Source organism: Harmonia axyridis, chromosome 2 (genome assembly GCF_914767665.1).
Source record: "Harmonia axyridis chromosome 2, icHarAxyr1.1, whole genome shotgun sequence".
Lineage (NCBI taxonomy): Eukaryota > Metazoa > Arthropoda > Insecta > Coleoptera > Coccinellidae > Harmonia > Harmonia axyridis.
The window spans coordinates 22,295,033-22,320,317 of NC_059502.1; the positions used below are offsets into that span (position 1 = coordinate 22,295,033).

General features: G+C 32.7%; 4 protein-coding genes and 1 long non-coding RNA gene across 5 annotated transcripts in view; 2 read left to right on the top strand and 3 right to left on the bottom strand.

Moving 5' to 3' along the window:
- Positions 1–10,405, top strand: part of LOC123672218 — a 39,671-nt gene extending 29,266 nt beyond the window's left edge. The window contains exons 10-17 of the mRNA XM_045606233.1: positions 2,434–2,610; positions 5,005–5,250; positions 5,408–5,640; positions 5,763–5,905; positions 6,345–6,514; positions 6,603–6,824; positions 7,718–7,866; positions 10,111–10,405. Coding sequence (XP_045462189.1) covers positions 2,434–2,610; positions 5,005–5,250; positions 5,408–5,640; positions 5,763–5,905; positions 6,345–6,514; positions 6,603–6,824; positions 7,718–7,866; positions 10,111–10,293 — 1,523 coding nt within the window. The 3' untranslated portion in view covers positions 10,294–10,405. The remainder of the gene's footprint in view (positions 1–2,433; positions 2,611–5,004; positions 5,251–5,407; positions 5,641–5,762; positions 5,906–6,344; positions 6,515–6,602; positions 6,825–7,717; positions 7,867–10,110) is intronic.
- Positions 8,470–9,647, bottom strand: LOC123673004. The gene is made up of 3 exons (XR_006746403.1): positions 9,512–9,647; positions 9,249–9,251; positions 8,470–8,739 (listed from the first exon to the last, which is right to left on the bottom strand). It is a non-coding gene; the product is annotated as an uncharacterized LOC123673004 (long non-coding RNA).
- Positions 10,406–10,970: 565 nt separating the features above from the next.
- Positions 10,971–11,888, bottom strand: LOC123672220 (intraflagellar transport protein 80 homolog). Its single transcript, XM_045606235.1, has one exon. The coding sequence runs from the start codon at positions 11,886–11,888 to the stop codon at positions 10,971–10,973; it is 918 nt and encodes a 305-aa protein (XP_045462191.1).
- Positions 11,889–12,763: 875 nt separating this feature from the next.
- Positions 12,764–25,285, top strand: part of LOC123672221 (beta-1,3-glucan-binding protein-like) — a 28,728-nt gene continuing 16,206 nt past the window's right edge. The window contains exons 1-8 of the mRNA XM_045606236.1: positions 12,764–12,995; positions 16,650–16,895; positions 17,052–17,281; positions 17,404–17,546; positions 18,041–18,207; positions 18,296–18,517; positions 18,947–19,095; positions 20,127–20,306. Of these exons, the coding sequence (XP_045462192.1) occupies positions 12,839–12,995; positions 16,650–16,895; positions 17,052–17,281; positions 17,404–17,546; positions 18,041–18,207; positions 18,296–18,517; positions 18,947–19,095; positions 20,127–20,306 (1,494 nt within the window). The 5' untranslated portion in view covers positions 12,764–12,838. The remainder of the gene's footprint in view (positions 12,996–16,649; positions 16,896–17,051; positions 17,282–17,403; positions 17,547–18,040; positions 18,208–18,295; positions 18,518–18,946; positions 19,096–20,126; positions 20,307–25,285) is intronic.
- Positions 20,621–23,347, bottom strand: LOC123672998 (intraflagellar transport protein 80 homolog). The gene has a single exon (XM_045607372.1). The coding sequence runs from the start codon at positions 23,319–23,321 to the stop codon at positions 21,021–21,023; it is 2,301 nt and encodes a 766-aa protein (XP_045463328.1). The 5' UTR covers positions 23,322–23,347; the 3' UTR covers positions 20,621–21,020.

A 25,285-nucleotide genomic window follows, 5' to 3' on the forward strand; every position in this document is an offset into this window, starting at 1 on the left:
TTTATCTGCTTTTTTGTTTCTTGAAGAAAATTGTTTCAACAAAATGATGAATGACATTGTGTTGGAATAAGTATCATGTAGTTATTTCTATCAAAACCTTTGCGTGTCACTGCAGTTTATATAAATGAGTAATTAACTGTAGATAATTATATTATGATTGAAGCTGAATGGGAATTATGGAGCGTATTGTACACTTGAAAATAATTTAAAAAAAACTCATATATTCTTATACGATTCTCATTTGTTTTCGAGAGGATGTTGAAGTTTGAATACATCTTTTGTAATGATTCTACGAGTTTATCGAATCTTTATGAACCATGGCTACAGATCGGGAAAATAACCATAAAAACTAATAATGAATTTATTTACCACAGCTTACTAACTGGAGTTTTCATGACAATTTGGATTTTTCTGAGGATTTGGAGAGAATCGTTCAAATTGTTTGTCTCGAAATCGGTAGCAGATACGACAAAACTACAAGACATCATTAAGTTTAGTATATCAACGAAGATTATTTTCACTTTTTTCAAATCAACAGTGGCTCATCAAAAAAAAAGTTCTGGAGGAAAACAGAGGGCAGTGTTCCAGAGTAAATAGTACCCTGTCAATTTGCTATCGCAATTGGCATGTCACATGGTGTGAACTATCAATGATATTTATGCCAAATTTCAGTTGAATATCTTGTGAAGTGTAGATACTATAAGAGAAAAACTTGAAAAAAATTCAAACTTCAACACACTGTATCTCGAAGACAAATGAGAATTGTATAAGAACATATGAGTTTTTTGAATTATTTTCACGTGTACAATACGTTCCTAGAGTTCGGCTCGTTCCTCCCGACTCACCCTGTATAATTATCGATACAATCAGGTAGAAATATGTTTAGTTGAAAATAATGGTTCAAACCGTCATACGAAATTCCATTGAAAAAAATACAGAAATACGAATTTGAACGAGCACGCAAAAACTCCTGATTTTACGTCGGTGCTTTTTGAACTGTCATTCGTCACTATCATTTCGTCGCAATGTCTTAATTTTTTCATTTGGTGCCCGGAATAGTCTCAAACGAAAATTTTAACCCATGACGAGTTCGTGGTCAAATTCAATAAATTAAATAATCTCGAGCGGAAAGTCCTAGAAATTGAAATTTTTAAGAATACGTTGATGGGTAAATCCGAAAACGGGTTTCCTAAGTATATAGCAGTTGGAAATTTTGTTTTTCTATAAATTTTAAGAAGATAAAAAAATTTCCTAAAATTTTCGTGATTTCGAAACAGACGATGTTGAGATTTTGGTAGTAGATATAATAATAATAATCTGATGTATTGGGTATTTGATTTGTAGGGATGAATAAGTTTCAACAAATAATAATAATAGTAATTATTTCAAAATCATGAAATTTTAAAAAATAAAACATCAATGAAGCGAAATATTGTCAAAACATTTGAAAACTAATTGTTCGTGAATTCATCAACTGAATGAGGTTCCAATTCCAGTAGAAGAGAAAATAGATTCTTCTTAAATCTTCTGAAGTTCAGTTCTCTCCTTAGTGTTAATGGCAATCTATTGGAGTATTTGATACTGCAATATTCTGCACTTTTTTCTGTAGAAGATAGACACTCTTGAATATGGATGGCCGGTACTCTTAGAATTCGATTGTTCTTGAACTTGCCTCTACATGATTCAGTAGTCTTTATCTTGAGCATGAGCCTTAGTACTCGCTTCTGCAGAATCATGATGTATAAAATAACAATCTCAAGGCTCGTGCAAAATTTCAAGCTGATCTTATAACCAGAACATATCAAGCTTCAAAAAATGCGTGTCAAAATCAGAGCGAAAAGTTCAGTCTTGATCGAGTAATTTGAGGTTAAGTGACGCCACATTCTTTGTTGTTGGAAAAATGGATAAAAATGATTTTTTGCGCAAGGAAAGTAATAGCTTGATATGTTGTATTCATTCTCCAGAGACGGTTGAAAGGTCTTCTAGGAAAGAATAAATCACTCTTGGAGATGGCTTTCTCCACGAATTTTAAGAAAAAATGCGATCTTTTTGATTAGGCCCAGAATTTATTGTGTGAGGTGTGATACTTAGGTTTGCAATTTTTTGGTTTTCAAGGGCTCAATAGTCAATAGACGCATGAATGAACGAGTGCTCTTGACGTCAAGTCTGTGATTTTCTCGATTTTCTTATAATTATTTCTGATAGTGTGTTTTATTAATGTATTATTGTAAAGATATCATCTTTGCACTCTGCCCGATGAAAACTGTTGAACCTGATCTTCAGTTCATAGCCTCCGCCGAAAATAGAATCATGGACATTTTTATGAGGATTCTACTTTGATTATTCTTCTTTTTAATATTTACGAGCGGGAATACCAGTTTGACCACATTGCGATATCATTTATCTGCAGTGGACATATAACAATTAAGTAAGATATTTCGCTTAGTCTTGTGCATGCAAGGCTGTGTTTGTTTTCTACGATGATCTTGACAAAGACTCATTTAACACTTACTGTGCTTGTGCTAGTGTTCGTTTGTTGCCATTCCTTCGATGTCCCTGAAGCGAAATTTGAAATCTTCAGGCCTAAAGGATTTAAAGTATCTATCCCAGGTGAGAAAATATTGATAAAAAGAAATATACCTAATCATCTCGAAATAATAATCATCGACAACCACGCAAGATTTGGATATTTTATTTGATTTATAGATGTTTATTTCAAAAATCTTGATATTTTTGAGCGCTCGGTCCCTGAAGAGATTGCTGTATCATTTCCTGTGCTACAGGGATTGTCTCAAACGATAAAGTTGGACTCATTGATGAAAAATCTATGTTTAAAATCAATTATGTCCGTCCGTAAACACAATAATTCTCGAACGGAAAGATATAGAAACTTAGATTCGTTAGTGGGCAAAATCCAGCTACGGTTTCCGTAAATTCTTCTGTTGAAATTTTTTTTTCGATAATTTCAAAACTTTCATTTCACTCTAAATGAAATGTTTTCTTCAGATATAAAATGACAATATCAAGTTTCATGGAATGAATGAGTATAAAGTTCTTCACGCAAAATCAGTTTTTTTTTCGAATTTTTTCAAATATTTAACAAATTTTCATCTCATTAACTCCTGAACCGTTGAGGTAGGTATGGCATATTATCAAATTGCCATCAAATAAGCTATCAAATGATGCTATAATATAATGTATGTGCCTTTAAAATGAGAAAATAGTACATAGTTTGTTTCTGGTATAACCGGAAGTTGTTGAGGTCTGAAAATATTTTTGTATTTTCTTGTATCATTTTGCGAAAAAAGTTCTATAAAAATGGACTGGGAAACGCTTCGTTTTCGAGATACAGGGTGTTGAAATTTTTTCTCATAACACCTTTCCTTCACAAGATATTCAACTCGAATTTTACATTTTGAAGTTTTCATCATGTCATATGGTAATTTTGAATGTAAATCTACAGGGTGATATTTTTTTGGAACAGTGCGCCCGATTTTTTTCTCCAGAACTTTTTTGGGAGGACTACTGGTAGTTTAGAAAAATGTAAATGAACTTTGGTCTAGTATTACACTTTTTGTTTTCTTGTAGTTTTGACGAATATGCTACCGATTTCAGAAAAAAAAATTAAAACAAATCTTTGGCAATCTTCAGAAAAATCCCAGTTAATCTAAAGATCCAGGCAGTAAGCTTTCATGAATAAATTTATTATAATGATTAAAAAGTAAAATAACTTATTTCCGCTTTATATATTTATTTTCACAACAATTGTTTCGTCATGATAACATGACTTCGTCAGGTGAGCATGGTAAAATAAGTTTTGGTATTCATTTTTATTGACCGAATCTATAGCGAAGATTATCTTGTAGATATAATTATCACAAAAATGTAGGACCATAAGAAACACTCTTTATCTTGAATACAAAACGTTTGCGAGTATTACATAGGACTATAATAGGAATATGGGTAATAAAAATGAAAGAACTCTCATTTCAATTCATAACAGATAAGCAATTGTTTTTTTTTCCTACGATTCTACAACAAAGCTAAAAAATTTTTATGATAGCAAAACGAAATAGGAAGAATTTAGCGGATATGCCTCATTGAAAATCAGTCTTGTTTTTATTGAATCAAGCATTATATTTCATATTCGAATAATTCATATTCAAAGTATCGACAAAGAAGTACGCACGCACGTGTTGTCATTATTTCATAATTGTCTTTTATTGCCTATTTTCTGCAACATCGGATTGGCTACCTGAATACATCATAGGACCCAAAAAACATAGATATATAATGTTCAATCAGGAATTTTTTATCTATACTTCTATTCCCGGTCTTCTGAAAATTACTGGTCCTCAAAAATAACGGGCTCAGGGTAAATCACCATCATATCTCCTCTTGACGGACCTGCTCTTCTGCTCTATAAAAATATTTGCTGTTCAAGTTCAATGCAACGGTATTTGAAGTATCCATACCTTCGACTTGGTATCGATACTAATGGATTCGGTACTTTCGGGTCTAGAGTATCGCTACTGACATTAATATTCTATGCACCCGATTGACTAGCCGTAACCTAACCTCTAAAATTTAAATATTCATTATTTTCCTTGGAATATTGATATTATTATTAATGTTCTGAGTTATTTTCATATATTTTCTGATTTCCGAAATGTCCTTATCTCCTCGCCGTTGCGATGGGTTGTTTGGAGTTCGAATGAGAAATTAAAAAGCTATCTTACACAAGCTTTATTATGAAAATAATAATTTGGCACCTCTTATTGGGATATGAATCTGTTCCCACAACTTACAATTTTTTAATTAATTATATTTTACTTTTTTGTTCTTTATTTGACCGAAATTCTTGAAATATCAATATCAACGAATATCCAGGAATGCTGACCTAACGAAATCACAGTATGATGAAACAATTTCGGTTAAATAAAAAATAGCGGAAAGATGTTTTCATTCATAATCAAATATTCTAAATTATCTTTCATTGCTCAGATGTGGATGGTATCAAATTATTTGCATTCCATGCCAAACTCAACGAAGAGATGAATGGTAGGGAAGGTGGAACATTTTCAAGAGATATCACTAAAGCGAAAAATGGGAGATGGACATTTTCTGATCCTTATACTGTATTGAACGTTGGGGATACTCTTTATTATTGGACCTATGTTGATTACTTCGATGGACGAAACAAATTAGGCTATACAAATGATGATCGAGAATTCACAGTTACAGCTAAAGGTGAGAAATATACAAGTATATCAAGTATAATATCATGAAGAAAGACCTTTTTTTAATTTCAAACTCTATCAATTATAAATTTTGGTAAAAGTTATAATCTCTATTGATAAAGAACATGATATAATGAATGATATAATTTATTTTATATTTCCTGCAGATATCATACAGAAACCAGGTACTTCAACTCGTAAACCACCTTTAGTCACTACAAAAACTCCAGATTTTATTGTCCATTCTTCAACAATTGATCCTGTTGACAACTGCGATGCATCAATAACAAAATACAATAATGGAATTAGGGCTTGTAAAGGGCAACCCATATTCTCTGAAGATTTTAATGAATTAGATAGTTCCAAATGGACTCCAGAGGTTAAATTTGCTGGAGAACCAGTAAGTCCCTTTTATAAAATGTCAACTTCTCATTTTGTGAATATGCAACATAAAGAAAATTCAAAGAATACCGATTTCCATTGATATCAGTGAAATTTTAAGTTGATTCAATGAAATTGTAGGATTATGAATTTGTCATATATACATCCAAGCCAGAAGTATTGAAAGTTGCTGATGGGCGTTTATTAATCAAACCTGTACTATCTAGTTCTCTATTTGGAAGAGACTTTGAAACCTCACCTGAAGTATACAATTTAGGTTCAAGGTGAGCAATTTTCTAAGTTTCTACTTCATGGATTTTTGCTTTAGTAATCAGATGGAATTTTTAAAGAATTCATTTAATTTGTTTTGAAAAAAATATTTCAAGTAATCTCCAAAGGCAACACCCTTGCAATGAATTGAACCATTCTATTTTGAAAATAATATTGAACACAACTAGCCTCGAACAATTAAAAACTAATGAATATTCTTACTTCAAACGTTCATTCAATTCGCAAAAAGCGAAAAATAAAAATGTACAACTGATTTTTGTAGGGAAATGGTGTAAATTGAAAATTTTAATTTAAGTTGGAAATTTCTCAGAAATGTAAAATCCAAGAGATATTCAGCTATTTATCTGTTCAAAACAAAATGGAATGTCTTAAAAATGGATAATATATGGCTCAAAAAAAAAAATTGATAATATAAAATTTGACCCATTTTAGTTGCACTGGTAAACTTGGAACATCAGATTGTTATCATCAAGCATCTGATTCTTATTTAATAAAACCACCTGTTGCTTCAGCCCAGATAACTACTAAGTCATCTTTCAATTTTTTGTATGGTAAAATAGAAGTTAAAGCAAAATTACCAAAAGGTGACTGGATATATCCAGGTAATGTAATATCTTCTAATGTTTAAGAATAATAACTTCATCCATTATCATTGTCAGGTTGTCTTGGATAAACCAATTTGTATTTTAGAGCTATATTTGAATCCCAAAAATGAAGAATATGGAGAAAATTTCCAGTCAGGCCAAATCCGAATTGCTTTCTTGCCTGGAAATTCAGAATTTTCAAAAGTAGTTTATGGGGGATGCATCTTGGGAACATCTAACGGCGGTAGGACTTATGGAATGAAAACTATTAGAAGAACAAATAGTTGGTCTGATGATTTCCATAGGTTTGGAGTAGAATGGTCAAATGGTAAGTATCAAATAACTAAAAAAATCAAAAGATATCTGACAGATAATGTACAGTGCATCCCATTTTGGGTGAGACAGCCAGGTCATTAACAAAAAATCATCATTATTTGATGTTTTAGTGTTTTTTTAACATTTCTGAACATCCTACCTACATAGTGTCATATATCATTTTGAAGGGAAAAAAAAAAACATAAGTTTGTGTTGAATCTTCAAAACCATACCCCGAAAAAAAATTGAGTACGCCACTGGATTCTACGCAGAATTATGATTCAGACGTAGTTTTTACCTCAGCATTATTTCTAATAACTTCGGAGATAAAGAAGGGGTCCGAAAAGTATCAATTTCCAAAATCACCCTGTATCTTTTGAACGGGAACAGTTATGCACAATCTGATTAGACCAACTAAAGTTTCACGAAAAAGTAGGACAGGAACGTGAAAACCGCAAGGCTCTATCTTAAATAACAAGCGAGAAACCTAGCTGTCTCACCCAAAATGGGATGCACTGTACTTTATACCTATTTCTAACAAGCACTATGCAGTTTCTTTATAGGAAATATTTTATGTTTTTTCAACCCCCATTCAATCTGAAATACATCTTGGAATTCCAGGAACATTAAGCTCAATACCTAACTATATATTCCTAACTCTTGCAAGTTGTGAAGGTCTCATACAGACCCAGGAGAGGCAGTGTAAAAAAAAATGGAAAAACCTACCATTTTTACTTCAGAAATAAAAAAAATGATTCCTTGGTGGAAAATTTTTATCTGAAGATTTCTTAAATTAAATTTTCTGAGCCTCCATCCAATATTCGAGTTATATCTAATTTTTTGGTCATTCCTATTTAGTCGAAATCAAAAATAAATGAACTATCATAATATTTTTATTCGTCACAGAAAAAATCACGTTGAGTGTCAACGACAATATCTATGGCCATATTTACCCTCCACAAGGTGGATTCGCTTCTTTGGAGTCACAACTTGGTTTGGAAAATTGTGACAGGTGGAGAAACTCTCATTCAGGAATGGCACCATTCGACAAGGAGGTTAGTACTTTCTACACAATCAAATTTAATCTTAAATTCCTTCCTGATGTATATTTCTCTTTTTGTGTGCTTATCCGGGGAATAACAGGCTATAATTTTGGCCAAATGTCTGTAATTTCAGAATATCGAGTCAAGGGTAATAAGGTAAAGTGTTAAGTAAATTAAAAATTGCATTGTCTAAACAGGAGAGATTCCCAATTACAACACAGCAAATTGTAGCTGATTACATAGCATATACATTAGGACCAAATATCATTGATAAGAATAGTAATTGGTTCATAATATATATAACAGAATTCTAAGACAAAAACAATGAAAAAGGCAATATGTGCTTGTGTTAATGCTAATAGACATCCAGGGGGTTGAACCTCCTATACATGTTATGAATAGGTGACTTATGAGTATATTTTTCCTGTGGTTTGATAGGCTTTGATTAAGTCTGTTGTTTCAAGGGTTTAGCGCCAACATATTATATCTCAATAAAGATTAAAACCAAAACCATTATTTTCTCATTTTCAACTGATGTCTGTGCAATTTGACATTCACTTAACATGGAAGGCCCACAAAACCGATCTAAAGCTCCAACTTCAACCCGCTATACAGGTTTGGAAAATTCACTCGGAACCATGGGATTTAGCGTAAAAATCTCCAAGTCGCTCTGGCTCCAATGGAACAGTGGAAGAATCGAAACATGAGTGCGGTGCCATATCAAATAAAAATCTGGTCTTCCCGAATGGCCGCTGGCAAGCGTAGTGGGAGATCTGTTAGTCAGGTCTGAACCTGAAGTCTCGGTCTCGACCTGCGTGCGCGATGGAATCAGTCGCAATCCACGTGATTTTGCGTTAGATCATATCGGTTTGAAAATTAATTATGCTCTATTATAATTCTTCTTCTTCTTCATTCTTCTTTTTTAGGCGATTCGCCTGTTTCTTTCCGTCGAATCTCTGCCTACACCGACAAATTGTCGCTCCATCGCTTTCGAGGGCGTCCTAAACTTCTGCGACCTAGTGGTGATTTATCGCGTGCAATTCTGACCATCCTTTCCTCGTCCATTCTACTTATGTGGTCGTTCCTTCTCTCTTTCGACCCAATACCCACTCATTGGTATTTTCCACCCCGCATGTTCTCCTTATATTTTCACTTCTCTCCCGGTCGAGTAGTGTCTTTCCAGCTATTCTGCGAAGTACCCTCATTTCGGTGGTCTCCAGTAGTTGTCTTGTCCTCGCTGTGTCTGGTCGAGTTTCAGCGGTGTATGTCATAGTTGGTCTTACTACTGCTTTATAAATTCTGGCCTTTGTTTCCACTTTGATGTTTTTATTTCGCCACACCGTGTCACTCAAACATCCCGCCACTCTTGTTGCCCTCACAGTTTGTGCCCTCACTTCCTCCTCAACATCACCACAGCCTGATAATTCTATGCCCAGGTATTTGAATTTCATTTCTTGTTGGATGATATTGCCGTCGACTTCCCGTTTGCATCTTAATGGTGTTTTTGATGTTGTCATGCATTTGGTTTTCTGGGTTGATATTGTCATATTGAATGATTTGGCAGTGCAATTGAAACGATGTAACAGCCGTTGGAGGTCGTCTTCACTCTCAGCCACCAGTACGGCGTCATCGGCATAGCAGAGAATTTTTATTTCACTATTATAATTCAAATAATAAAATGGTATTTTGGTGGTCAATTAATTCAGGAGACAATGAATTCATTTATTGTTGCCTTTGAAGATAGGACGATACCTTCAAGATCCGCGATTTCGAAAATAATTCAAAAATGAAAATCGTCTGAATAGAGAGGTAGATGTGTGTGCTGCTGTTGAAACCAGTGAACCTTGTTCGAGTAATCGAATTGCCGAACGAGTCGATATTACTGATTGAACTGTTCGGAATATTTTGAAAAGAAATGGTTATCGATCTATAAGGTTAAAACAACTCAGGAGATTTTCCAGAAGACCATATCAAACAAATGGAATTTTGTGAAACGATGATGGAAAAAGAAAATGAAAATAGTTCATTTTTGAGCAATGTCTTATTTACTAATGAGTCATCGTTTTCCATTTTTATCAAGTACAGAATTCTCATCAATTCAGCCAATTCTCAAAGACCAGGAAGTTTAGCTTTAAAATTTGTATTCAGAAGACTGAATCAAATAGAATAGATAGATTCTACTATATTACCTTTACCCTTTCTTGTTCCTCTTTTTGTGCACTTTCTTCAATAATTATATAAATCTTTTTTTTTTAGATGTACATTACAATCGGAGTTGGAGTTGGCGGATATAGTTTTCCTGATGGAGATAATAAACCATGGTCAAATGACGATCCAAAAATGCAGAAGAAATTTTACAAGAAGAAATCTCAGTGGCATAGCACTTGGAATGATAAAAGTGTACTAGAAGTTGAACATGTTAAAGTATATGCTCTTTGAAATCCATTTCTATAGAAATTTGATTAATATTGGATTTTTATATGAATATTTAAAATTATAAAAATGTTTTCGTTTGTGAGGCAGCTAATTATACATTATACTGTCTAGTGAATTATGCTTTCTCAGTTATTTTTCTCCTCTTGAATTTTGGTATTTTATGGAACTAGTAATTTTAATAATTGCTCTTTGCAATATACATTTTAGGAATAATAATATAATACTATTCCTTTAAAAATTAACTATTTTTTATCATAATCATATTTTTAATAAATTTTTCAGTGATGTGTACTTGCTAGAGCAACTCATTAAAATTAGAAGAAACAAAAAGAATTCGAATGTTTTTTCCAGTCCATTATTAGCTTTATTGAATGCTGAAACTTTCATTCGTAAAATATTGTAACTATTTTAACTAAGTTAAAATGATGTAGATTACTATTTATTGAAAGACATTTAATTTTTTTCGATTTCGTGGCTTCATTCTCTAATTAATTGAATCAGCTAACAATATTGATGAAAAACTTAAAATCCCAGAGGAATGGACTAAATTCATAAAATTTTGCTTGCAAGAATGAAGCCAAATGAAAACATCTTTCAACTAATAAAAATACATATGTATCATTTTAAATTTTGTTCTAACGTTTTTGGTTCCATAAGTACTTATTCATTTATTTATTCATTCAAGCAGTTTTATTCATCTTCTTCATTTCAAGATCGATTTTTTCCTTAACTTTCTCGTCGTCATACTTAACATTTTCTTGAATACCTATGAACTGGTTATTGTTTTCTGGCTTACCCAGGATGTTCAGATATTGTTTCCTCAAATATAAAACGGTATCTATATGTGTCTTGTGTTTAATTGCCAATTCTAAAGCTCTTGTCCAGTGATATAACTGAATATTGGTCCAGATAGCTTGAAAAACCATTCCGTTGTGCAAGAGTATAGATTCTGCTTCTTGGTGTTTGCCACCTAGCAGAGCCAAGGCAGCTTTCTGTTGTACTGAATTTTCTATATTTTTTATGTATTTAATGTAGTATACTTTCTCATAGTGATTGATATTAGCGAATGCTTCTTCAGCAATACTAATGGAATCATTTGTTTGATTACATTGTGTTGACAGAACAGCTAAGCAAGCCCAAAGTGTTGTATTGTTCATTGAACGACATAGATTCAATGCTTCTGTCCACTTATTTTCTTGAATATATTTCAGTAGAATGGATGGTAGAGGTGAAATAAACACATTGATCAGAGAACCATCAGCTTTTCTTACAGAAACAGAGCTACCTATAAAATCGCTAATTCTTGGACCTCTGCCCAGTTCCGGTGAATCATAATAAAAGGAACATAATTTTAGTAATGTAGCATCATATGAAGCTTGGGGACAATACCAAACAATTAGCTGCGTATCTTGAATAGCTGCTATCAAGTTTTCTTCAGTATTCCATTGATATGATTCTATCTTCCTGCCTAATTTGCAAAATGTTTTATTTGTGGCTTTTACAGATACAATATAAAGATCTTTCGCTTTATCTAAAACTGCCATATTTCTGTTTGTAGCTGGACCCCACTGATCAAGAGATATTTGAGAAATGTTCATTGTATGCTCAACTTTTTGTGTGTTGTCTCCACCAGCACTTCGACTACTGATCAAATACAACAAGTTGTTTTCTTAAGGATTGCATGTATTGGCGAAAAACACTCTCGCTCATGAGCGAGAGCCGTACGTCTCACCGTGTGAAAAGAACCTTAGAATTCGATTGTTCTTGAACTTGCCCCTACATGATTCAGTAGTTTTTATCTTGAGCATGAGCCTTCGTACTCGCTTCTGCAGAATCATGATGTATAAAATAACAATCTCAAGGCTCGTGCAAAATTTCAAGCTGATCACATAACCAGAACATATCAAGCTTCAAAAAATGCGTGTCAAAATCAGAGCGAAGAGTTCAGTCTTGATCGAGTAATTTAAGGTTAAGTGACGCCACGTTCGTTGTTGTTGGAAAAATGGATAAAAATGACTTCGGTATATTCATAATATACTGTGCAAGAAAAGTAATTGCTTGATATGTTGCATTCATTCTCCAGAGACGGTTGAAAGGTCTTCCAGGAAAGATGAAATCACTCTTGGAGATGGCTTTCACGAAAAATGCGATCCTACCGATTAGGCCCAGAATTTATTGTGTGAGGTGTGATACTTAGGTTTGCAATTTTTTGGTTTTCAAGGACTCAATAGACGCATGAATGAACGAGTGCTTCTGACGTCAAGTCTGTGATTTTCTCGATTTTTTTATAATTATTTCTGACAGTGTGTTTTATTAATTTATTATTGTAAAGATATCATCTTTGCACTCTGCCCGATAAAAACTGATCATCAGTTCATAGCCTCCGCCGAAAATAGAATCATGAATATTTTTATGAGGATTCTACTTTGATTATACTTCTTTTTAATATTTACGAGCGGGAATACCAGAGAGTTTGACCACATTGCGATATCATTTATCTGCAGTGGACATATAACAATTAAGAAAGATATTTCGCTTAGTCTTGTGCATGCAAGGCTGTTTTTATTATTCTACGATGATCTTGACAAATGCTCGTTTAACACTTACTGTGCTTGTGCTAGTGTTCGTTTGTTGCTATTCCTTCGATGTCCCTGAAGCGAAATTTGAAATCTTCAGGCCTAAAGGATTCAAAGTATCTATCCCAGGTGAGAAAATAATAAAAAGAAATAAAATCATGGCCAAATAATAATCATCAACAACCACGCAACAATGTTATCATAATTTGGATATTTTAATTATTTGATTTATAGATGTTTATTTCAAAAGTCTTGATAATTTTGAGCGCTCGCCCTGAACAGATTGCTGTATTATTATTATTATTATTATTTCCTGAGCTACAGGGATTGTCTCAAACGATAAAGTGTTGGACTCATTGATGAAAAATCTGTGTTCAAAATCAATTATGTCCGTCCGTGAACACGATAACTCTCGAACGGAAAGATATAGAAACTTAGATTCGTTAGTGGGCAAAATCCAGCTACGGTTTCCGTAAATTCGTCTGTTGAAATTTTTTTTCGATAATTTCAAAACTTCCATTTCACTCGAAATGAAATGTTTTTTCAGATATAAAATGACAATATCAAGTTTCATGGAATGAATGAGTATGAAGTACACCTCACGCAAAATCAGATCTTTTTTCGAATTTTTTTCAAATATTTAACAAATTTTCATATCATGAACCGTTGAGGTAGGAATGTCATATTGCCCAAATTGCCATCAAATAAGCTATCAAATGATGCTATATTATTATAATGTATGTACCTTTAAAATAAGAAAATAGTACATAGTTTGTTTCTGGTATAACCGGAAGTTGTTGAGGTCTGAAAATATTTTTGGGAGAAAGATCGTTGTCTCAAATCCCAGTACTAATTTTCAGAACAAAATTATGATTAGTTTTCCTTAAACGTCTAATAGGCCATCGCAGTGAATCACCCAGCATACAGGCTGTTCCTAAATTGCAGGTACCGGGTTTTTCATCATAATTTGTACCCCTTTTACTTTGTTACTAAAAGAGGTCAAAAAAATATATTCTACAAAAGTTTCACGAAATCGACTAGTGTTTTTTGAAATGATTTCACAAAACGAAATATATACAGGCTGGGCAACATATTGATTGCAACTTCATTTTTTCAAATGGAACACCCTGTATATTTTTCCATATTTGACTAGCTCTTTTTCCTCTGATTTCGAATATACTATAACATATGTTTGGCCTATCTCTCTTATTCTGAGTACCACAGAGTTTCAAATTTTAAGAACCTCCTGGCAAGCTAAGTAATCAGTTTTCAAGTGGAAGGCTCCGATAATTCAAAATGACCTTTTTTGAGTTATCTCGTGGGCAACGATTCATGGGCAACCGCAGGGGGGACAGGAGAGGTTTTCAATGAAAATCATGGACGCCTTATCGTTTTTCAATAATTTTAAGAACCTCCTGGCAAGCTATAAGTAATCGCAGAGTTTTCAAGTGGAAGGCTCCGATAATTCAAAATGACCTTTTTTGAGTTATCTCGTGGGCAACGATTCATGGGCAACCGCAGGGGGGGCAGGAGAGGTTTTCAATGACAATCATGGACGCCTTATTGTTTTTCAATAATTTTCATTTCGCCCCTCCCTGAAAAATTTCTGCGGGCGCCCATGCAACGATTTATGACATACGTTTGTCATTGAATGAAACTATTCATCGAATATGCACTACACAGAAGCGAAAAATTTGAAATATTTTCACTTTATGTGAAGAACAATAAAAATTAAAAAGCTACAAGGAGAGAATATATGGAGTTGCAGTCGAATCATCCAATTCCAATTTATAGTGAAAAATTTATGTCATATCGTTGCCAACGAGATAACTCAAAAAAAGGGCATTTTGAGTTATCTCAGCCTACCACTTGAAAACTGATTCAGGTAGTTCTTAAAATTTCAAACTCTGTATTACTCAGAATAAGAGAGATAGGCCAAACAACATCTGTTATATATTCGAAATCAGGGGAAAAAGAGCTAGTCAAATATGGAAAAATATACAGGGTGTTCCATTTGAAAAAATGAAGTTGCAATTAATATGTTGACCACTCTGTATATATTTCGTTTTGTGAAATCATTTTAAAAAACACTAGTCGATTTCGTGAAACTTTTGTAGAAAAATTTTTTTGTACCTCTTTTAGTAACAAAGTTAAAGGGGGGGTCAAATTATGGTGATAAACCCGGTACACGTGAAAATGACAGATTTCTTGTATCATTTTGCGAAAAAAGTTCTATAAAAATGGACTGGGAAACCCTTCGTTTTCGAGATACAGGGTGTTGAAGTTTTTTCTCATAGCACCTTTCCTTCACAAGATATTCAACTTGAATTTTACATTTTGAAGTTTTCATCATGTCATATGGTAATTTTGAATGTAAATCTACAGGGTGATATTTTTTTGGAACAGTGCGACCGATTTTTTTCTCCAGAACTTTTTTGGGTGGACTACTGGTAAATGTAAATGAACTTTGGTCTAGTATTACACTTTTTGTTTTCTTGTAGTTTTGACGAATATGCTACCGATTTCAGAAAAAAAAAATTAAAACAAATCTTGAGCAATCTTCAGAAATATCCCAGTTAATCTAAAGATCCAGGCAGTAAGCTTTTATGAATAAATTTATTATAAGTTTTGGTATTCATTTTTATTGACCGAATCTATAGCGAAGATTATCTTGTAGATATAATTATCACAAAACGTAGGACTATAAGAAATACTCTTTATCTTGAAAACAAAACGTTTGCGAGTATTACATAGGACTATAATAGGAATATGGGTAATAAAAATGAAAGAACTCTCATTTCAATTCATAACAGATAAGCAATTGTTTTTTTTCCTACGATTCTACAACAAAGCTAAATAATTTTTATGATAGCAAAACGAAATAGGAAAAATTAAGCGGATATGCCTCATTGAAAATCAGTCTTGTTTTTATTGAATCAAGCATTATACATATTTCATATTCTCATTTCCAAAGTACCGACAAAGAAGTACGCATGCACGTGTTGTCATTATTTCATAATTGTCTTTTATTGCCTATTTTCTGCATAATAAACATCGGTTGGTTACCTGAATTCATCAAAGGACCCATAACAGGGATATATAATGTTCAATCAGGAATTTTTTATCTATACTTCTTTTTACGGTCTTCTAAAAATTACTGCGGTCCCCAAAAATAACGGGCTCAGGGTAAATCACCATCATCTCTCCTCTTGATGGACCTGCTCTTCTGCTCTATGTCTATGAAAATATTCGCTGTTCAAGTTCAATGCAACGGTATTTGAAGTATCCATATCTTCGACTTGGTATCGATACTAATGGAATAGGTACTTTCGGATCTAGAGTATCGCTACTTACAATATTATTCTATGCATCCGATTAACTAGCCGTAACCTAACCTCTAAAAATTTAAATATTCATTATTTTCATATATTTTCTGGTTTCCGAAATGTCCTGATCTCCTCGCCGTCGCGATGGGTTGTTTGGAGTTCGAATGAGAAATTAAAAAGCTATTTTACACAAGCTTTATTATGAAAATAATAATTTGGCACCTCTTATTGGGATATGAATCTGTTCCCACAACTTACAATTTTTTAATTAATTATATTTTACTTGTTTGGTCTTTATTTGACCGAAATTCTCCTTGAAATATCAATAACAACGAATATCCAGTAATGCTGACCTAATGAATTCACAGTATGATGAAACAATTTCAGTTAAATAAAAAATAGCGGAAAGATGTTTTCATTCATAATCAAATATTCTGAATTATCTTTCATTGCTCAGATGTGGATGGTATCAAACTATTTGCATTCCATGCCAAACTCAACGAAGAGATGAATGGCAGGGAAGATGGAACATTTTCAAAAGATATCACTAAAGCGAAAAATGGGAGATGGACATTTTCCGATCCTTATGCTGTATTGAACGTTGGGGACACTCTTTATTATTGGACCTATGTTGATTACTTCGATGGACGAAACAAATCAGGCTATACAAATGATGATCGAGAATTCACAGTTACAGCTAAAGGTGAGTAATATACGAGTGTATCAAGTATAATATCATGAAGAAAGCCTTTTTTCAATTTTGAACTCTATTGATTAGAAATTTTGGTAAAAGTTATAATCTCTATTGATAAAGAACATGATATAATGAATGATACAATTTATTTTATATTTCCTGCAGATATACAGAAACCAGGTACTTCAACTCGTAAACCACCTTTAGTCCCTACAAAAACTCCAGATTTTATTGTCCATTCTTCAACAATTGATCCTATTGAGAACTGCCATGCATCAATAACAAAATACAATAATGGAATTAGGACTTGTAAAGGGCAACTCATATTCTCTGAAGATTTTAATGAATTAGATAGTTCCAAATGGAGTCCAGAGGTTAAATTTGCTGGAGAACCAGTAAGTCCCTATTATAAAATGTCAACTTCTCATTTTGTGAATATGCAACATGAAGAAAATTCAAAGAATACTGATTTCCATTGATATCAGTGAAATTTTAAGTTGATTCAATGAAATTGTAGGATTATGAATTTGTCATATATACATCCAAGCCAGAAGTATTGAAAGTTGCTGATGGGCGTTTATTAATCAAACCTGTACTATCTAGTTCTCTATTTGGAAGAGACTTTGAAACCTCACCTGATGTATTCAATTTAGGTTCAAGGTGAGCAATTTTCTAAGATTCTACTTCATAGATTTTTGCTTTAGTAATCAGATGGAATTTTTGAAGAATTCATTTAATTTGTTTTGAAAAAAAGTATTTCAAATAATCTACAAAGGCAACATCTTTGCAATGAATCCAACCATTCTATTTTGAAAATAATATTGAACACAACTAGCATCGAACAATTAAAAACTAATGAATATCTTACTTCAAACGTTCATTCAATTCGCAAACCATCAGCACTAGATGTTTATGATGATGCATATGTTTATTTCAATAAAGTGATATTTCAGCTATAAAAATGTACAACTGATTTTTGTAGGGAAATGGTATAAATTGAAAATTTTAATTTAAGTTGGAAATTTCTCAGAAATGTAAAATCCAAGAGATATTCAGCAATTTATCTGTTTAAAACAAAATGGAATGTCTTAAAAATGGATAATATACGGCTCAAAAAAAAAAAAATTGATAATATAAAATTTGACCCATTTTAGTTGCACTGGTAAACTTGGAACATCAGATTGTTATCAAGCATCTGAGTCTTATTTAATAAAACCACCTGTTGCTTCAGCCCAGATAACTACTAAGTCATCTTTTAATTTTTTGTATGGTAAAATAGAAGTTAAAGCAAAATTACCAAAAGGTGACTGGATATATCCAGGTAATGTAATATCTTCTAATGTTTAAGAATAATAACTTCATCCATTATCATTGTCAGGTTGTCTTGGATAAACCAATTTGTATTTTAGAGTTATATTTGAATCCCAAAAATGAAGAATATGGAGAAAATTTCCAGTCAGGCCAAATCCGAATTGCTTTCTTGCCTGGAAATTCAGAATTTTCAAAAGTAGTTTATGGAGGATGCATCTTGGGAACATCTAACGGCGGTAGGACTTATGGAATGAAAACTATTAGAAGAACAAATAGTTGGTCTGATGATTTCTATAGGTTTGGAGTAGAATGGTCAAATGGTAAGTATCAAATAACTAAAAAAATCAAAAGATATCTGTTAGATAGTGTACTTTATACCTAATTCTAACAAGCACTGTGCAGTTCTTTATAGGAAATATTTTATGTTTTTTCAACCCCCATTCAATCTGAAATACATCTTGGAATTCCAGGAACATTAAGCTCAATAACTATATATTCCTAACTCTTGCAAGTTGTGAAGGTCTCATACAGACCCAGGAGAGGCAGTGTAAAAAAATGGAAAAACCTATCATATTGACTTCAGAAATAAACAAAATGATTCCTTGGTTGAAAATTTTTATCTGAAGATTTCTTAAATTAAATTTTCTTAGCCTCCATCCAATATTCAAGTTATATTTAATTTTTTGGTCATTCCTATTTAGTCAAAATCAAAAATAAATTAACAATCATAATATTTTTATTCGTCACAGAAAAAATCACGTTGAGTGTCAACGACAATATCTATGGCCATATTTCCCCTCCACAAGGTGGATTTGCTTCTTTGGAGTCACAACTTGGTTTGGAAAATTGTGACAGGTGGAGAAACTCTCATTCAGGAATGGCACCATTTGACAAGGAGGTTAGTACTTTCTATACAATCAAATTTAATCTTAAATTCCTTCCTGATTTATATTTCTCTTTTTGTGTGCTTATTCCGGGGAATAGCAGGCTATAATTTTGGCCAAATATCTGTAATTTTAGAATATCGAGTCAAGGGTAATAAGGTAAATTAAGTAAATTAAAAATTTTATTGTCTAAACAGGAAAGATTCCCAATTACAAGACAGCAAATTGTACAAAGTTGATTACATATCATCCATTAGAGCCAAATATCATTGATAAGAAGAGAAATAGGTAATATTATAACAGAATTGGAAGACAAAAACAATGATAAAAGCAATATGTGCTAGTGTTGTATATGTTCAGCCAATTCTGGCTGAATTGATGAATAAATGGATGTCGCTGAGAACGTAGGCCAGTATGATAAAAGTTCAGATTGACACACATATAATACAATATGTAAGAATGATCTCAACATAACAGGCACTAGACTGCAAATAATAGAAAGAAAAAATCTTGGCATCAGGCTTTACAACAGGCTCTCAATTGAATGGATAAATCTTAATGAGAGATGCTTGAAGAAAAAGCTACAGCACCACCTGATTGAAAACCTAAATGCGACCACCCTCTACTTCTGAATATTAACTCTGATAGTCACGCCCCACATATTTAACTGATGAAGATCATATTTTTAGAATGTATTGTAGATTTAGGATGGATTAGATATGATTATAGGTCAGAAATGAAAGAAATTATTATTATTGGAATAAATCACTTTTCCTGGCGGAAACACTCCTGAACATTTCACTTCATTCAATTTGCACAGCAGAATTGTGCGATTCACTCTTTCAAAATCTCAATCTCACATCATTCTATGTTCTCACAGACCAGGAAGTCTAGCCTTCAAATTTGTATTCAGAAGACTGAATATATCTTGTATTCAGAAGACTGAATTAAATAGAATAGGTAGACTCTGCTTTAATACCTTTACCCTTTCTTCTTCCTCTTTTTGGGTTTTTTTTTAATAATCATATGAATCTTTTTTTTTAAGATGTACATTACAATCGGAGTTGGAGTTGGCGGATTTAGTTTTCCTGATGGAGATAATAAACCATGGTCAAATAACAATCCAAAAATGCAGAAGAAATTTTACAAGAAGAAATCTCAGTGGCATAGCACTTGGAATGATAAAAGTGTACTAGAAGTTGAACATGTTAAAGTATATGCTCTTTGAAATCCATTCCTATAGAAATTTGATCAATATTGGATTTTTATATGAATATGTAAATTTATAAAAATGTTTTTGTTTGTTAGTCAGTTAATTATATATTATACTGTCTAGTGAATTATGTTTTTTCAGTTATTTTCCTCTTGAATATTGGTAGTCTTAGTAATTGCTTTTTGCAATTTACATTTTAGGAATAATACTATTCCTTTGAAAATTAACTATTTTTTATTATAATCATATCTTTAATAAATTTTTCAGTGATGTGTTCTTGCTAGAGCAACTCATTAAAATTAGAAGAAACAGAAAGAATTCGAATGTTTTTTCCAGTCCATTATCAGCTTTATTGAATGCTGAAACATTTATTCGTGAAATATTGTAACTATTTTAACCAAGTTAAAATGATGTAGATTACTATTCATTGAAAGACATTTAATTTTTTCGATTTCATGGCTTCATTCTTGAATTAATTGAATCGGCTAACAATATTGATGAAGTCGATGATGAAAAACTTAAAATCCTAGAGGAATGGACTATTTCTTTTTTTTTTTTTTCTTTCTATTTCATTTCATTTTATTCATAAAATTTTTCTTGTAAGAATGAAGCCATAAAATGAAAAAAATGAAAACATCTTTCAACTAATAAAAATACATATGTATCATTTTAAATTTTGTTCTAACGTTTTTGGTTCCATAAGTACTTATTCATTTATTTATTCATTCAAGCAGTTTTATTCATCTTCTTCATTTCAAGATCGATTTTTTCCTTAACTTTCTCGTCGTCATACTTAACATTTTCTTGAATACCTATGAACTGGTTATTGTTTTCTGGCTTACCCAGGATGTTCAGATATTGTTTCCTCAAATATAAAACGGTATCTATATGTGTCTTGTGTTTAATTGCCAATTCTAAAGCTCTTGTCCAGTGATATAACTGAATATTGGTCCAGATAGCTTGAAAAACCATTCCGTTGTGCAAGAGTATAGATTCTGCTTCTTGGTGTTTGCCACCTAGCAGAGCCAAGGCAGCTTTCTGTTGTACTGAATTTTCTATATTTTTTATGTATTTAATGTAGTATACTTTCTCATAGTGATTGATATTAGCGAATGCTTCTTCAGCAATACTAATGGAATCATTTGTTTGATTACATTGTGTTGACAGAACAGCTAAGCAAGCCCAAAGTGTTGTATTGTTCATTGAACGACATAGATTCAATGCTTCTGTCCACTTATTTTCTTGAATATATTTCAGTAGAATGGATGGTAGAGGTGAAATAAACACATTGATCAGAGAACCATCAGCTTTTCTTACAGAAACAGAGCTACCTATAAAATCGCTAATTCTTGGACCTCTGCCCAGTTCCGGTGAATCATAATAAAAGGAACATAATTTTAGTAATGTAGCATCATATGAAGCTTGGGGACAATACCAAACAATTAGCTGCGTATCTTGAATAGCTGCTATCAAGTTTTCTTCAGTATTCCATTGATATGATTCTATCTTCCTGCCTAATTTGCAAAATGTTTTATTTGTGGCTTTTACAGATACAATATAAAGATCTTTCGCTTTATCTAAAACTGCCATATTTCTGTTTGTAGCTGGACCCCACTGATCAAGAGATATTTGAGAAATGTTCATTGTATGCTCAACTTTTTGTGTGTTGTCTCCACCAGCACTTCGACTACTGATCAAGTCGATAATATAAACTATTTTTGGGTCTCCAGCATCTCTTACAACTAGTGTGTCAGACGACAGTGATATATGAGAAATTTTCAAGGTTTCAAGCCTCATGTTTGGCCATCTAGGTGTTGCTATTAACCTTCCCTGATAGTTGTAAAGATTAATATTGTGTTTCTCTACCAATAGCATGTGTTTTTCAGCTAAAAGTAGGAGTATTACAGAACCTTCCTTCAAATCAAAAATGACTGGAGTATTCCAGTTTGTTGTGTTGTAGATATAACATTGTGTGGGTGTCGTGAGGACCAGGTGGGAATATTTCATTGTCATCTGTATAACTCTGTCTGGTATATCCAATACTTCAAAAGCTTCTTCTTGAACATCGTGTACTGTTACTATCTTACGTTCAGTAAGTGACGCAGTGAAATTGGCATAGTGCACATTTCTTTCTATGACATGGGCAAAGAGGACATGTCCATTAGCACATGCTGCAGCCAATTGAGTTCCATCAGCAGACCATGACATATTGTATATGCAACCTGTAATTGGTTTTTCTAAGGATCTAGACCAACCTGAATAGTTACATAGTCTAAGAGTGTTGTAAGATCCTACAGCGAATAGGTCACCAGCTGGTGACCATGCTAATGATACTATATGGTTGTCATGCAGCATACTTGAAAACATTTGTCGTCCATTACTATCCCACACACGATATCTGCAGTCCTCACCACCAGATACTAACAATTCAGAGGCACTACTCCAAGCCAGACATAGAACAATACCTTCATGCGCTTTCCACTTCAATGGTTTAGTATTTGGGGCCAACTGCTTTATAACAATGCACTTTCCTTGAGTATAAGCAATGCTTTGACTATCCGGTGACCAGCATGCAGAATATATTGAATTATCACTTGACACTACCGTAGATCTCAACATTCCACTTCTAGACCAAATTTTAATGACTCCATCTTCTCCACCTGTAAGTAAGCCTGATCCATCATTGCTCCATTGACCAACTAAAACAGCCCCTTTGTGAGCTTCAATGGAACGCTCTATTCTTCCGTTTCTGTTCAAAATATGAAATTTTCCGTCTGCAGCCGTAATTAAAATTATGTCACCATGCTTTCCTACAGAGCCACTAGTTCTTGGAAGGAATTGCATATCAGTTGGGTATAAATCCTTGTGAAACTGTGCAACCTTAGATGATGTGTTATTGGATACTGACCAGGATAGGAGAATATTGTCATCTCCAGCTGAATAAACTTCTTCTGTGCTACTCCAACCCACACACGTCACGGGGGCGGTGTGAGAGGGATTTTCTGCTTGTGATAGTTTGAATCTCATTCTCGAGTTCTAATTCAAAACACTATTTCTAGCCTAACATATGTTGTTTGCGTAGCGGTTGCCATGGAAATCAAACTGTCTAACAAACAGATCATTGCCATGGAAATGAAACGGTCTTATATACTCATGATACAATGAAAAGAAGAATCTTTTTTATTCTATCATGTTATATACTGATCAACTATATGTGGTAGTGGTACAATTCTTGTATTTATCAAATTTTTCGATGTCGATTATTTCTCTACCCCTACTCGATTTGGAAAGATTTGGTATTTAATTTCAGAAATTATCTCCATTATTAACGGTTAAGGAATAAAATATGGATAATATAAAAATGTTTATATCATTTTCAATGATATTATATGAGCCTCGGATACCTATCCTCATACTAAAATATTTTTAGAATGAATATGCAATCAATAAGTTATCAAAAATTATTATCCATATTTGTATAGCTGAAACAATTTATTTGAGAAACTAACATTGATGAAATAAATTTTGTTTAAGACCGAGCTCAACTATTACAATTATTAGAGAAAAATATACTGTTGTTTATCTGATTTCGAAGGAATAAAAAAAGTTAATTATGTTTAAAAAAGTTCGTTTTTTTCATGATTCGCTGCCATCTTTCAATATATGCCTATCACGATCAGTGGTATAGGTACTTATTCGTCGAGAAAGTCGTATAAAATTTTGTAAGTCTCCGAAACTATCAAGGCTAAGATTTTGCTATAATAATAGTTATTTATAATAAGTGCAGAATCAGAAGGCATATTCTTCCACAACTTCAATATTCAATAACGAGCCACCAATAAGAAGCTAGTTTTTTTTAACGAACGACGTTTAGAATGAGTCTTCCTGTACGAGTATTATAGGTACATTAGATATTTTCATTAATTCACTGAATTTTTAATGTAATATTTCCATGAATATCTTTTAGTTATTTTTCCATTGAAAAATGAGGGTATAATAATAAAATATGACCATGAAATCTGTCTGAATCTTAGTTGTTCTTGCATGATTTTTTTCTTCAAGATGGGGCAGAATGGACAGATCATCTACAGAATTAGAGAATATGATTTTTACCTTAGATACCAATAAAAAGGGTCCAAATCAATTTTTGTTCAGGACGCCATAGGAATCGATGCGTAAATCATGTAAACTTTATATAATTTCATTTGAATTCAAGAAGGCTGATCATTTTAATGTTAAACTTTTTCAATAGCGACTGGGTGAACTATTTTTAAAATTTTCATGGTCATAGTCATAAGGAAGAATATTTTATTAGTAGTACAATTTGCAGTGTATATCCCAAAATGTTCTCGAATGCCTATATGCCTATTTTTCTGGAAAAATATACCGTTGCATTTTTCTGTTAAAAATTTACTGTAAAACGTATCTAGAGTGATGGCAGCCCTTCACTTGACCAAGGGAAAGAGAATAAGAAGTTTTAATAATAATTAATTCTATATTTACCTAATCTAATGGGGAATTCTCCTTCGAACGTAAATTAAATATTTGTTATGGAATATTGTTAAAACGTCACATTTCTAACATGCCATTTCCAACAAAACAATTAATTACCTACCTAAAAAGGAAAATAATTTTGAGGATTTAAAATTTGATTCCATTCGATGTCAACATCGACTTCATATTAATTGGTTAGAAAAGGTCGTAAAATCTGTTACTTGGAGTAAACAAAAATAGCTATAATTTGATCTGGTTGCAAAGGAAAGCCAAGAAATAAAGACAGTAAAGTACAGACTTCATATAAGGATGTTCTACATTGAATTGGTTGTACAAGCTATCGTACTAGGCGCTGTTGCCACTTTGTGCAGTCGTAACGAAGCGATTCAACAAAGTTTGAAAACTGAATTCAAATTTTTATGCAGGTAATTTAAAAAATTAACGAAATAAACCCATATTATGTTTGAGTTTAAATTTGCATTCGCAGTAATAATCCA